Source organism: Gobius niger (genome assembly GCF_951799975.1).
Source record: "Gobius niger genome assembly, chromosome: 2".
Classification (NCBI taxonomy): Eukaryota; Metazoa; Chordata; class Actinopteri; order Gobiiformes; family Gobiidae; genus Gobius; species Gobius niger.
In genome coordinates, this window is record NC_136853.1 from 27,268,232 (window position 1) to 27,281,576 (window position 13,345).

The following is a 13,345-nucleotide window of genomic DNA, read 5'->3' on the forward strand; positions in this document are numbered from 1 at the left end:
TTACACAAACTGTAAGGTTCACAGTTTACGTCAGTAAAACTAGTGCAAAAGTCAGAATCATTTTGTGAATCAAGTCATAAAAAGAGCATAAAAATAGAACCCAACACTATGTTTTTCCAGCACGACCCAAGGAGGAGCATATACTGTATAGTGAAAACAAAAAAGGGCCAAGGATTAACCCTTGGGGACCTCCAGATGTCAGTGAGGTCAAAGAGGAGTCAAGGCCTGGCTACTTAAGCAGCACCACAGGGGGCCAGAGCTATTGGATTGAATTATATATTATATGAAATTAGTTAGAAACAGTGCTGTAAAGTCCATACAAAGAACACAAGTCAAGTGTGTTTTCCTCCCAAAATTTACTAACTACAAAATCAAGTAACTTTAAACAAACAAAAATATAGCATTAAAGGAGCTATACCTGATTTTACTTCTATAAATGGAATTAAAATTATTTTTATCCTTTTTTAGTATATTAACTTAAATGCTTGTAGGGAAAACAGTGTGAATCAAATTATAAAACATTTGTATCAATTTCATGAACTTTCAGGCTATTTTTGCAGCATTTCTGTGAACGCGACCCTGAAAGGTGACCCGGCAAGTTGTGAAATTTGCCTTTAAACTTGTACGGATGAGTTTTGACCACAACTAACATTTTAATTTAGTGACTTCCCATTTCATTGTTTGCAATACAAAAAATCAGGTATAGGGCCTTCAAGCAACGATAGCCCTCACCAACCGCTATTGCGCCCTTTGTCTCCCTCAATCTTAGATTACGGTATTATTGCTGTCGCCTTTAACTCAGTGTAGATGCATAAGGTGCTTCAACAAAACACAGTAAAAGGTGAATACAAGCAATATCAGTCTCAGTCTCAGTTTGATTTTTCATACATTTACAAAACATTCTAAAAAAAAAGTTCACTCTGTTGTGAAGTTTTCAGTCTTAACATGGAAAAGGGTTTCTGTTTATTGTACAAATGAAAGCTATAATGACACACTCATCTTAAGATTTTGTTACATATCTATAACCGACACAGCTGTTCACTCAAAGTGCAAAAGTACCAAAGTACTAAGGAAGTTTCTGTCAAGTAACAGTTCTGTGTTAAGATGCACCAGCAGTTTCAAATTCAGCTTTGTAGCTGCTGTTCTCTTAATCTGATGTATTTGTCTGGCAGAAACGGTCCTCATTGTGCCTTTTATCTGTGCTCTGAACAAGCCACAAATCTCCTAACAGTACGATGATTAACTGGGCTTTCTTGACAACTTATTTTCACAGCTGTCTGAGATTGATGTCAGTGATTTAAAGAGCCCTGAGTCACAATACCATCCAAGAGTTTCATTGTTTAATTCAATTGTTAATTGATGTTTTTTTGTATTACCTTTATGACATTGAAATACAATTTGCATAATCATTGTTAACAGTGTACTACAGCCTCAAGTTTTCTTGGGTGTGATGCTACAAGCTCGGGCCACTTGCATTTGTTTTTTTTCCCCTCATTCTGCAGATCCTCTCCAGCTCTGTCAGGTTAGGGAGCGTTGCTGCTCTGCTATTTTCAGGTATTTCCAGAGATGTTAATTTGGGTTCAAGTCTGGGTCACTCAAGGACATTCACAGACTTGTCCTGAAGCCACTCCTTGGATGTGTGCTTTGGGTCATTGTCCTGTTGGAAGGTGAACCTTCACCACAGTCTGAGGTCCTGAGCGCTCTAGAACAGGTCTTCCTCCAGGACGTCTCTGTATTTTGCTTTCATCTTTCCCTCTATCCAGACTAGTCTCTCAGCTCCTGCCACTGAAAAACATCTCCACAGCATGAAACTGCCACCACCATGCTTCACCATAGGGATGGTATTTGCCAGGTGATGAGTCGGTGCCTGGATTTGGCCAGATGTGACACTTGGCATTAAAGCCAAATAGTTCTATCTTGGTTTCATTAGTGTAGAGAATATTGTTTCTCATGGTCTGAGAGTTGTTTGGTGCCTATTGGCAAACTCCAAGCAGAGTTGCCAAAACCTTTACTGAGGAGAGGCTTCTGTCTGGCCACTCTACCATAAAGGCCTGATTGGAGTCCTGCAAAGATGGTTGTCCGTCTGTAGGTTCTCTCATTTCCTCAGAATAACACTGGAGCTCTGTCAGAGTGACCATCGGGTTTTAAGTCATCTCCCTGATCAAGGCCTTTCTCCTCGACTACTCAGTTTGGACGGACTGCTGGCTCTAGGAAGAGTGCTGGCCACTGTGCTCTTCGGGACCTTCAATGGTGCAACATTTTTCTTTCTGTACCCTTCCCCAGGTCTGTGCCTCAATGCAAACCTGTTTCAGAGGTCTACAGATAGTTCCTTTGACTTCAGGGCATAGTTTCTGCTCTGATGTGCACTGTCAGCTATGGAAACTTGACGTGCGCATCTTTCCAAATCCAACTATTTAATTTCGCAGAGAGAGACCCCAGTCAAGTTGTAGAAACATCTCAAGGACGATCAGTGGAAAAAGCATACATCAGAGCTCAGTTTTTAGTGCCATGGCAAAGTGCGAATACTTATGTACTACAAGAGATATTTCAATCTTTTATTTGTAATAAATTTGCTAAACATTCTATAAAAAACGTTTTACACTTTGTCATGTGTGTAGATTGATGAGGGGGGGGGAAAAATCATCAATTTTGTAATGAGGCTGTAACATAACAAAACGATTTTTCTTCTTTAAAATGTCAGTGTGTTTAGTCTATTGCTGTTTTGTTTTCCCCCTTATCATTGCAGGTCAGATGGACATAATAAAAAAATTGCACCAAACATAAAATATAAAAAACACACACACCGACTTTAGATTACAACAGGTATGTTTTGCAGAAAATGACATTCATTTTAAAAATGCAAGTATGGTGTAAATTCAAAAACAGTTTAGAAAGTAAAAGTCGACAAAACGCTTGTTGTGCAAGAGGCACAACACACCCTTCGTTTCAGTAGTCAAAACATTTCATGATAGCCTCTTTGTTAAATTTGAAGTTGAGGAAAGTCTGGGAGGACTGAAACTGTTCTGAACAGGCAGATGTCAGGTGACCATTTGAGTTGTATTGTGCCACATCTGTAAAAAGAAAACGTTTTACTGTCCAATTCAGTACTTTTTTTTTTTTACATAAATAATACAATATTAAAATAATGTATCTTCCTCCTTTATGTGCAAAATATTGTACATACTATTAAAAAAATGAACACAAATGTTGCAGTGATGTACCTCTCTCAAAACTGTCTTGCAATCTTCGGGGCTGAAGTCTTTTGTCTTCTTTCTGAGGGATGAATTGAACAATGTTAATGATGAAGACACAGAATTCCTAATTATTCATGAATATTACAGTAAGGCCTGACCTGCAGACTGCCATCACTTCCTTTCTTCACATAGTGAGAGTCTTGACCTTTCTTCCCATTACTTTTTATAGCTTGGTTCTGCAAAAGAGTTGAACATTTCTTATATATTTCACTCCTAAGACAGAGATAAGTTTGAATCTTTGTTTTCTAGTAATAAGTAGGTTCGTAACTCTGACACAGAGCGTGCTCTTTCTCCTCTAATGATGAGCTAATGTTCTGACCTGATACAGCTCATACTGGCCCGCAGTTTTCTGCTGTTTATGTTTGGCATTGGCATCTACTGAAAGCATGTCTGTGCCTGTGATCCAGCGGGATTTAGACCTAAAACAAAAGAAGCTTTTGTATGTCCAGGAGTTTTACAGTTTATATGGTGACAACATTAAACAAAAATAAGCGTTACCGAGATTTATCTGAAAATTTGTAAGAAGTCCCCTCGTCATCACTGTCTGGGGATTCGCCTTTGAGCTTACTGATGCAATCTCGCAGAGGTCTAGAAGAAACAAATGCAGTGTATAAAACAAGGCATTTTATTTAAAGGTAAAAATACAAGTACCTGATGAATGGAATGGCCATAAAAAATCTATTAGGAGCAAGTCCAAGTTTGGACTTGGGAGTCATGTCATTTCTGTGGCATGGGAGCTTCTCAATAGGAAACCACTCAATGTTCTAAAAATGCAAACAAAAGAATAAAATATGGAAAACGTGATATTTCAATAAAAGATTATAGTAGATAAAATCATCTACACACCCTGATCTCCTTTCTTGTTTTGGGGTAAAACTTTGTGTCCTTGGGAACACCTGGTATAATATAAAGCCGCACCAGCTGGTCACTGATTTTCTGCTCTATGTACATATCTTTAGAGATGCGATTCTTGATATCAAAGCCGGTCTCTTCCAAAACCTACGAAAGAAATAACATTATTCATATCCATGTAAATTACAGTCAATGATTTGTACATAAAAAGCAAATCTCACTTCACGAACTGCGCAGTCATGAGGGGCCTCTTCTTCATTTACTTTACCCTTTGGAAAGCCCCAACCTGACTTTGCAAGGTAACCCTGAACAAGTAGCGCCTACAAACAAAATATGATGTCAACCGCCAGCATATGCATTAATGATACAACAACTATGGTCTGGAGTATTTCAAGACTTTGTTTAAAATCCGACTTACATTCTCAAGTGATTCATCTAGAATGATAGCTCCATATGTGGGTACACCCATCTTGTACTCTTTCCACTGCTCCAGAACCTTCTGCACATCCTCTCCATGAGGCAACAGAAAAGGGCAGTGTTGAAAAAGTATTTCACTGTTAAGGCCAGTACTTGATGACAAATGAAAACACTTGTTTATAACAATGGGGGAAAGGGGGGATTTAAGGTAAAAGGAAACAACATAGTAGCAGGATATCAGCTTTAGCAAAATCTCGAATCCCACAGTGGGGAGCCCCCGGAGTGTTTTGCATGCAGAAGTCCAAGTAGAACCAGTGAGCCAGCTCGATCTGGAAGCACACACGGATGGCATTGTCCCTCTCCTCGCTAGGAATGTGCAAGATGAAGCGACTGCAGAAAAAAGGAAAGGCAGGTTACGACAGACCGCAAACAAACACATCATCAGCTCTTTAACTTCCACATGGACCTGTGATTAATTATTGCTTAAAACATTAAAATATACAGATTTTTGTTGACTATCATGTCTCGAAGTCAGGTCAGTAATTCTGTCGTCTTTCGAGCTTTTCTGATGATTTGTTTCCTAAATTCATTGCGCACGTTTAGTTGGGTGTTATGCATATTTTCTGTTATACGTTAAGAGGGAATTTCTGTTGAGCAGCCGTGCCAGCCGATTGCCACACTCTCATCATCAACGTCATCATCATCGTGTAAAGATATTTTACCACAATTATTACGGTGGTTTGCATCAATAATCCATGCCCTTTTATCAAAAACAACACAGCTAAATAAGACCTTACCTGCAGAGGTCGTCCAATAGCGCGGCAGGGATATCGACTCTTTTTGTTTCCATGTTCGGCGAAAACATCCCCGCGTAAACACTGACCAACTGGCATGAAATACAGCTACTTCCACATGTCTTCTACTCACATTTTGCTGTTTGAGTCCAGCCAAACTCAGCTTTACACTAGCCCATGAAGCTAATATCAACTGAGCATTGTTCTTCGGGCGCTAAGTTTCTTGTTTTTAGTTTACTGCTTTAGGCGGAAATGTAGCGAGCCAATCACGTGAAGGCATGAGTGACGCAACTGGAATGCTGACTTCCCATTGGTCAAATCTAACGTCAGTCAGTAGGGCATAACAAGGAAGCGCTCGAGCAAGTTTGGTTGAATCTCACACGGATTAAAATCAAAATATCACAATGTCGACTTTATTAGCGGTGTAAAGTTTACTGTTATAGCGCAGGTAATTGATAACATGACACTAATACAGAGGTTATTTCCCTTTTTTTCTTTTTTTTTTTTTGGGGCATTTTAAACCTCTCAACCCCCACCCGAACAAGTACATTTTCTCCAGTTTCCCAAATCTAAAGTGTCAAAACAGCGACGAAAACAAAGATGAAAACACAACAATAAAAGACACACAAGAAAGCGACTAGAACATGATTAAACGGGGATGAAAAAGAAAAAAAAAGAGCTACAAACGGACGAAAAAGAAACAAAAGCAACAAAAACGTGCTAGAAAATCAACAATAACACATTACAAAAAAAGCGACAAAAACACGTAAAAAGTGACGAAAATACAATCAAAAAAGAAGGGGTAAAAAGAGATGAAGAAAGCAAAAAATAAATAAAAAAGACAAACACGACCAAAACAAAAAAAAGACGAAAACGCGACAAAATGGTCACGATCAGTTTTGTAGGTCTTAGCTTTCAAATGAGGCGTTATCTGGCCTAGAGGCTGTTATCTCCATTTCATGTAATTCCAAAGTACACAAAATGTTTGTGGTACAAGAAATAAAACACTTTGACAAACTGTGCATATCTTCTGTTTAAGCCACAGTTCACCTTACAAACAGATTTGAACGTGACAGTGTGAAAAAAAGGCAATGTAACAATTTGAGTACTTGGTAACCATGGTTACTGTTGACTCACAGCATTTTCCCACGATAGTTCCATGTAGGTCCCACACCAAAGATATAGGTGTTTCACAAGTGCCTTTTTAAAAATAATAAAATAGATCAAATTTGTAATTCTAATGGTGTGATTTTTGTAGGTAGAACACACACACACACACTCGGGTCTTGGTCTGGTCAAAAACGAAGTGCGCACAAACGCTAATTTTATGTGCACAAACGTGCACAAACGAAATGCTAAACAATGACACTAATTTGGAGTGAATCGGACACTATGGGGGGGCTGATCAATTATCAATCAATGATCAATAACTCAAAAACGAAGTGCGCACAAACGCTAATTTTGTGTGCACAAACGTGCACAAACGAAGCACAAACGAATGACACTATTTTGAAGCAAATCTGACACTATGGGGGGGCTAACTTCACACAGGTCCAGCCGAGAAGCTTTTAGATTTGGTGACTGGAGAAAATGTGCTTGGTTAAGGCGGGGGTTAAGGGGTTAATTTATGGCACATGAGGTTTTTCAGTCTGACTGCAGTGGGGGTGAAGGACCTGCGCTCTGTCTTGCTCCGATGGTGCCAGTCTGAAGGAACAGCCACGTGGCTCCTCCTTAAAGTTATTTGGTAGTCAATGTAAATAAGATAACCTCTATTTACTGTTTAATTGTTTGCACATTCCCTGTCTATCCTGCAGACCCGGAGTGTTTCTGAGAGATGAATGTAACAAGTGAATTTCTCCGTTGTGAGGTCAATAAAGGTTATCTCATCCTCCACAGTCCATGGGCCCCCAAGGACAGAGCTCTGCAGGGGAGAGCAGCCTACCAGAGAGAGTCATAAAAACCCTTGCAAGACGTCGGTGTTTTGGGACCAGTCCAGTTTATTGTTGAGGTGAACATCCAGGTGCTCGAAAGTGAACCGTCTTACATAATTATAACCGTAATGCTTAACATAATTAATACAGCTTTGCCTTAAGAAAGTGTTTCCCTCCCAAAGAGACCGTAATTCTGACTAGACTTTGACACTGAAAACACTGTGTAGCCGACATCACTTAAAGAACCCCATGGCACCCCATTAGTTTGACACAATAACGAGGCACATCTGAAGTCTTTTCTCAGTTGCCGGGCCCATTGCTCAATTGAACAAACCCTTTTTCAATAACTCACTTATGTTATGACATACAGTAGGTTTAGAGGACCCATGTGAAGGCCCTCTTGTCCCGGGCCGCACCAAGTCTGTCGACGGCCTTGCAATACAACACAACAAGATTACAAATACAAAATGCATGTTAAACACAGCCATCTAAACAAGAGGTAAGTCAGATACACTGGCAAGAACATTCACAGGGAACACAATCGGGGCGAATCGATGGTCGTCTCATGATTGGAAGGTCATGGGCTCGAATGCCGTCTCCTATTTACTTTAGAAAAATGATTTAAAGGTAATGTTTCATCCATTCCATCCATTCTCCTCTGCTTTATCTGGGGCAGTCTGAGCTGAGATGCTCAGACTTCCCGATCCACGCACACCTCCTCCAGCTGATCCAGGGGCATCCCAGGCAACACTGGGTCGGCTCAGAGACATATAGTCCCACCAGTGTGTCCCTGGGGCCTCCTTCTAATGGGACATGCCCAGAACACCAAGAGGCATCCCAAACAGATTTATTTGTATTATTTTTTAGGGAAAAGCCCCTTGAGATGTCGCATCCCGTTTACAAGGGGGTCCTAAACATAAAAGGATCAGCAATAAACAAGAACAATCACAGTTAACTCATTCGTACCTACACTCACACCTCAGTTCTCCTTTTTGATCCAACCATCCAGCAATTCATAATATCAGATTAACATTTCTCAGTAGCAGACACTAAAGTACAATAACAATAATATTAGATTAAACACAACACATAAAGCAAACATTTAAAAAATAAGTGAGTAACACAAACCAAATGAGCTAAAACAGGAACAAGTTAATTTAAGGTTAAAAACATGGCTCGTCGAGATAGAGCGGATTGAGCTGGGTTATTCCAGTCGGTGGGAGCCTTGAATCTGTGGACGCCCAACTTCTTTTTTTTTTCATAGCGGGTACCTTGAAAAACAATTTTTCACAGTGCCTGAGACTTTAGATCAGATCTAAGCGGAATTAAGGGGAGACACTACAGGCAAAACTCAATTTTTTCAGTTTTCAGGTTTTGGGCCAAATTGGTCTCTGAACATATAAGCTTTCACCCGGAAACAGAAAATATACCTTATCTTCACAATAACATGTTTAAATATTGCGCTGATTCAATGTTCCCCCATAGACTTATATGGGACAATGCAATTTCAAAGGCCTTTTTCTCAAAACACATTTTTCTGTCATTGTGGCGACACTATGTCCACGTCAGTCGGACCTAAAGACTTCAAATTTTCCAGCCTTGGACTGAACAATATTTGGAAGATTTTTTCAGAGGGATTTTTTATTATCTAATCCCTAAGCCCCATTTATTGAGTTTTGAATGTCAAAAAATAAGGCGAAAATTTAATTTTTGCTAATTTTTCCACTAAAAAACAGCTTATTTTAAAACTAAACAAGAAATCCTAATTCCGCTCTTAAAAAGTCTTGGCAGCTCATTTATCAATAAAATGAAACAACAAATTTGAATGTAGCTCTATACATTATTCAGATATCGTTGCCGAAAAGATGGGAAATTTGGGGCATTTTTAGGCATAAAACACCTTGTTCTTATATGAAAAGATAAAATAACAGAAAACTTGCCATGTATTTTTTTCTCACATTAATGCCAGTGATCGACAGCAAAAGATTCAAATTGATATCTGTAAATATACATTTTTTCCCTGTTCACCTGCAGTGTCTCGCCTTAAATATTCTTTTATGCCCGAGCCACCTCAGCTGGCTCCTCTCGACGTGAAGGAGCAGTGGCTCTACTCCGAGTGACTGAGCTCCTCACCCTATCTCGAAGGGTGCGCCCAGCCACCCTGCGAAGGAAAGTCATTCCTTTATTAATACAGGTTTGTCCCTTGAGACTCAATGTCTTATTTGCAAGAAAGACCTGTTCTCTTCTATACATGAGTATGTCACGATTATGTCAATAGTACAATTGTTTTCAGTAAAAACATTATTTTATTTAAACAGGTTGAGGCTAGGATGGGCTGAATATGCACATTATTGGAAAAAATGCCAGTTTGCCTTGACCAGCTGCATGTTTTGTGCCATGGCCGTCTCGTGCACCGGGGTGAAGTGTCTGTCTGCAGTTTGCAAGTCATCATCAGTGAAGGGAAGGGCGTGGTTATTGGAGACATAGGCCTATTTACAGTTACAGACACCGCGTTTATTTAACTTTATCCATATATTTCGTGAAAAAAAAAAAAAAACACGTCAACGTTCAGTAAACATCGGTTCCTATTCTGTAACAACAACACACACACCGAGTTCCAGTGTGTACTGTGCGCTCGCGTGCTTTATTTTGAAGAGTCCATTAGAAGAAACAGCTGCCACCCATGACGCTGAACGGAACAACTGTACGTAGCTGCAGGGGTGTCGCAGTTCAGATTCAGCCAAGTTTATTGTTCGTCAACATCGCCCTGAACGAGCTGTAGACATGGCGCTGGGGCTCAAAGAGAGGTTTGAAAACTTTCTCCACGAAAAGAACCTCATGACGGATGTGCTGGGGAAAATCGAGGCGAAAACTGGCGTGAGCAGGACCTACATCGCTCTGGGTGAGTTATTTACGGGAACAGGGATGGACAAACACATTGCAGACAAATGATACAGGAAGAAGAAGCGTGGCCGGGTCCGCTCAGCGCCACGAATAAAACATATTGAGTTGACACGGCTTTGTGCCGCGTATTACACGCTTATACCAAATGTATGACGTGAGTAAAACGTGGTTTGTTTGTGTTTCTTTCCAGCTGTTATTGGTTTCATCGCCATTTACCTGGTCATTGGCTACGGGGCGTCTCTACTGTGTAACCTCATCGGTTTCCTTTATCCAGCCTACATATCGTAAGTGTCTAATTTTACTACGGAGCGAATTAAGGCTCATCTGTCATGCACACGCGCGCGCACATGCGTACACGTGCACGCATAGCCCTCTCGAATGGTCTTGCTGAGTAATGCAAGGTTAGGAAAAGACACTTTGTCCAGGGAATAGTATTAGTGATGTTGTCAGTGAAGACGAGAGAAAGGAAAGTCGATCTAGTGTTTTGTCACAGACGCTGTAACCACATTTCCTGTTTCAGCCTGCGTTTATCAAGGGCCGACATGTCATTTTAATCCGGCTCTGTCAAAATGCAAAACATTTACTCCACTATGAAGCAGGCTTCTGAGAGAACAGCTTTAACTGTCCCCATGTGTGTAAGCTCCATCTCCTCTTCATTGATCATGACTTCTGAAGGCCCTTTGGATCAGCATTAAGGCGTGTGACTGTGGCAGAACAGAGTGCAGATTGTGCACTGACATGGGCAGACCACAGGACCCAGGATATGAGTAAAAACATTTCTGTTTTGCAGTTTGACTGAATGCATTTAATGCCCAAATATGACGATTTTGATGCCATCATTGCAACAGATGCCTTATTCAGCTGAAACATGATGTAGGCCCATGTTCAGTTGTGAAAAATGGAAAAAATGAAAGAACAAAAGACACCATGGGTAGATTTTGGGATTATGTAAAATATACAATACATTTCAGCAAAACCTGCTGTGAACATATTTTATAATTTCACTGAACTGACCAAGTAATTAAAGTCAATCAGTGACGTTAGATTTAGTGCCTGCTGGAATCAAATGCAGTGCTCTGTAATCACATTGAAGGCCTTCATTTGAGCATATTTAATGATTTTTGATGCCCCACGGAAACTCTGTATTAAACAAGAAATCAATACACAGAATGAAAAATCAATGTGAATACCGAAATGTGCAGTTTAAATACAGTTGCCTTGCCTTTCCACAATGATAATTCTATAGATTTTAACATAGAAAAGACATCTCTCGAACACTGGTTCAGGGCAGAAACTAATTAAGATTAACACACTTGAGAAAAGAGCATTCTCTGTTTAAATACTGCTTTATTTATTACGTGTTCCTTTATTAATCTGTGTGGCTTTGTGTTACACAATAACTAAAAATGATGAACTGTGACATTATCTGGCTGCTAACGTGAGTCACTGGGTTTGCAACAGCAGCACATGTTTAATGAGCAGGGAGTGGTCCAAAAGCCCGGAGGCAAGCAAATAACTGCAAATAACTGCAAATAACTGCAAATAACTGCAAATAACTGACTGGAGAATATTTAAAAAGGGTTTGCTTGCAAATAAATGAAATGCCTGTGAATTAACTCATTTTAATTGTAGTGTAGTGGTTGTAAATGCCATCCGACGCCTTCGTGTGACAAAATGTGATTATTGTTGTTTATATTTATTTATTACATTTTCCAAAAAGTTCCAAATAGATAATAAAAGTCAAAGGTGTAGAAAGTTTACAGTCACCAAAAACAAGTACATCACTGTTCCGTATTTAGGAAAAAATGGTGAATTAACTTTAAATATTTCTAAATATTCCCACAATGTTGAGCTGCATTAGTCAGGAGAAGACAGCTCTTCAAATATTGTACCCATTGTCATGTAGCAAATTCTATTCACTGAGTCAGTGTTGATTCATTTGTAAAAGTAGTAGTTGTATTATTTCTTTGTAATTGCCACCATTTAAGGCATAGCAGTGCGGTACATTATTGTAACTCAGCGTCTTTGACAAAGTGCAGTGTGGACTATATTGAACAGCTGGATGCCATCTGTTGTGAAGCTCGTAGCCTTCAATGATGATGGCATTGCCAGGAACTAAATCCTTGACTCATTCGTTTTGTATTCACCGTGATGACATGTATAATAGTTTGTAGCTTGTTTGTTATTATTTGAAACAATCTGGCCCTTTGCTCTGTGAATTTCCACTTCCATCATTTTTGTCTCTGCAGCATCAAAGCCATTGAAAGTGCCACAAAGGAGGACGATACCCAGTGGTTGACTTACTGGGTGGTGTACGGAGTGTTTAGCGTGGCTGAATTCTTTGCTGACATCTTCCTCTCCTGGTTCCCATTCTACTACATTGGAAAGGTAATTATGTCACTATGTTAAAGTATCACATGAAATGAATCTATGAGATATGTTGCACATCTCACTCGGTCATGCAAACTACCTTTCAACACAAACGAAGGTGGAGCGCGATGTTGCTGACAGAGAATATCTAAGTGTCGACAGGAGGTTCACTCAGGATGAGTTAGCTTATGTTAGACAGGAGTGTGTTGATCGTGCTCACTAATTTCACAACAGGTGCTGAAATAATATTGCCATTGTCTATTACAACACTCTTAAGTTGTTTGCTTTCCTCAGTGTGCCTTCTTAGTGTGGTGCATGGCTCCAAGCTCTTCAAATGGAGCTGCCCTCATTTACAGCCGCATCATTCGACCGTTTTTCCTGAAGAACGAGGCCAAAATCGATGATGTTGTGCTGAATTTGAGGGATAAGGCGACAGACGCTGCCGGCAAGATTAGAGAGGAAGGTGAGTCATTTGGAATTGAACGTACATTCATTTTTGATTAATGTTCGCGGCTTTTATTGATATCGTTTTTGTTTTTTTGCCAGCTAAAAAAGCTACAGCCAACCTGATCTTCGAGGAGAAGAAGAGCACCTAAGCAGCTTAACTGGACCCTTTATGCGAAACATGCCTTAAAACACGTGTTTTGGGGAAGATATTGCCTTAAGTGTGGGGCAATATGTTACTCTCAAATGTTACTTTTAGTGGTTTAAGCCATTTCTTAATTGACTAATTTAAGGTTGCCCTTTAAGACCGTTTCAAGTATGTATGTATTGCCTGGTGCAGACTGAAAAAATAAAAAGTTACTCAAGTGAGTCATTGGGA

The 13,345-nt window shown here is 39.8% G+C and overlaps 2 protein-coding genes across 2 annotated transcripts; one reads left to right on the forward strand and one right to left on the reverse strand.

Moving 5' to 3' along the window:
* Nucleotides 1-2,827: 2,827 nt before the first annotated feature.
* On the reverse strand, nt 2,828-5,564 carry dcp2 (decapping mRNA 2). Its single transcript, XM_079551341.1, is given in 11 exon segments — nt 2,828-3,071; nt 3,222-3,273; nt 3,353-3,430; nt 3,574-3,673; nt 3,753-3,842; nt 3,906-4,018; nt 4,101-4,253; nt 4,328-4,426; nt 4,525-4,749; nt 4,751-4,913; nt 5,321-5,564. Coding segments are annotated over 11 exon segments (1,266 nt in total). The 5' UTR covers nt 5,389-5,564; the 3' UTR covers nt 2,828-2,946.
* Nucleotides 5,565-9,917: 4,353 nt separating this feature from the next.
* Nucleotides 9,918-13,329, forward strand: reep5 (receptor accessory protein 5). Its single transcript, XM_079551672.1, has 5 exons — nt 9,918-10,150; nt 10,343-10,436; nt 12,402-12,540; nt 12,817-12,985; nt 13,069-13,329. The coding sequence occupies exons 1-5, from the start codon at nt 10,033-10,035 to the stop codon at nt 13,116-13,118; spliced, it is 570 nt and encodes a 189-aa protein (XP_079407798.1). The 5' UTR covers nt 9,918-10,032; the 3' UTR covers nt 13,119-13,329.
* Nucleotides 13,330-13,345: the final 16 nt, after the last annotated feature.

Bases quoted from the DNA above. Each gene is read 5' to 3' on its own strand.
- reep5 (XM_079551672.1), top strand. From the start codon at position 10,033: ATGGCGCTGGGGCTCAAAGAGAGGTTTGAAAACTTTCTCCACGAAAAG. The intron at 10,151-10,342 runs GTGAGTTATTTA...GTTTCTTTCCAG, and splicing joins CAGGACCTACATCGCTCTGG to CTGTTATTGGTTTCATCGCC. The intron at 12,986-13,068 runs GTGAGTCATTTG...TTTTTTTGCCAG, and splicing joins CGGCAAGATTAGAGAGGAAG to CTAAAAAAGCTACAGCCAAC.